The sequence below is a fragment of the Cariama cristata genome, unplaced genomic scaffold (assembly GCF_000690535.1).
Source record: "Cariama cristata isolate BGI_N322 unplaced genomic scaffold, ASM69053v1 scaffold30885, whole genome shotgun sequence".
In the NCBI taxonomy this organism is placed as follows: domain Eukaryota; kingdom Metazoa; phylum Chordata; class Aves; order Cariamiformes; family Cariamidae; genus Cariama; species Cariama cristata.
The window spans coordinates 3,004-4,385 of NW_009618598.1; the positions used below are offsets into that span (position 1 = coordinate 3,004).

At 44.4% G+C, this 1,382-nt stretch overlaps 1 protein-coding gene across 1 annotated transcript; it reads left to right on the forward strand.

The window, feature by feature from the left end:
• Positions 1-452: 452 nt before the first annotated feature.
• Positions 453-1,020, forward strand: SIAH2 (siah E3 ubiquitin protein ligase 2; the record flags this gene model as incomplete). Its single annotated transcript, XM_009700925.1, has 1 exon — positions 453-1,020. A coding segment is annotated over one exon (558 nt), but the record flags the coding sequence as incomplete, so codon positions are not given.
• Between the last annotated feature and the right edge of the window lie 362 nt (positions 1,021-1,382).

Below are 1,382 nucleotides of genomic sequence, written 5' to 3' on the forward strand. Positions count from 1 at the left end.
TAATGGGAGTGTTTTTGCTCTGTAATGGTAATAAGGTACATCTATTAAAAATACTTCACTCTAGTAACTGTTTGCTGAAACTAGAATCCTTTGTTCTTTTTAAAGAAAAGAAAAATCCAAGCCAGGACCACTTCAGCTGATCTGGACCACTCAGATCTAACTACATCAGCAAAGCTAACTACAACTCTGCCTTACGATCCATTTTATCTAAGTGCTTGCATTAGGAAAAAAAAAAAAACACCACAAAAGACAAGAAGAATCCATTTTTAAGTGGAAACAAAAAATGAGTAAAGCTCAGCTCTGAATCCAGGGCTAAGTAGAAGTACCTAATGTAAAATTTGCAATGAGAACAAGAGTTCTGGTTGATCACCAGTGTTTCCAGTTGACAGGTGGGAGCAGCGAACACTAGTGCTGGTGCCTTTCCTGACGGCTTGTATTTGGTCTTTTTCCAGTACGCCACAACGGGCTGCTCTCTGACACTCCATCACACAGAAAAGCCAGAACATGAAGACATCTGTGAGTATCGTCCCTACTCCTGCCCATGCCCCGGTGCCTCCTGTAAATGGCAGGGATCCTTGGAAGCCGTGATGTCCCACCTCATGCATGCCCACAAAAGCATTACCACCCTTCAGGGAGAAGACATCGTTTTTCTTGCCACAGACATTAACCTTCCAGGGGCGGTTGACTGGGTAATGATGCAGTCGTGCTTCGGTCACCACTTCATGCTGGTGCTGGAGAAACAAGAGAAGTATGAAGGTCACCAGCAGTTTTTTGCCATCGTGCTGCTCATCGGCACCCGTAAGCAAGCGGAGAACTTTGCGTACAGACTGGAGCTGAACGGCAACCGCCGCCGGCTGACCTGGGAGGCAACGCCCCGCTCCATCCACGACGGGGTGGCTGCGGCCATTCTGAACAGCGACTGCCTAGTTTTTGATACGGCTATAGCACACCTTTTTGCTGACAACGGAAACCTCGGCATTAACGTGACTATTTCTACATGTTGTCCGTGATGTATTTGCGTAGCTAGCGAAACCTAGGCTGTCTGGACATAGTGCTTTATATTCACCGAGGATTTTCTCTTTTTGTTCTGTTTGTCGGGTTTTTTTTAATAATGGTACTCAACTATGTCATCCTGTATGCTAAGGTTCCTAACTAGCCAACATTTTTAACTTTGCAGAGAAGAGGAACAAGAGCGTCCTGTAAGTAATATGAGTGGGAAAAAGGTCTTTTTAAATTCTCGGGTGCCTTAGGAAAATTCCCCACACACAGTCACCTTTTTTAATTTAATTATATTTTATTTAAAAAGTGCTTCCATTAGACATGTGGCTTAAGAGACCTGAAGGACTGCATTCCTGTTTGGAGTGCATCTAAAAGCCCTTTCA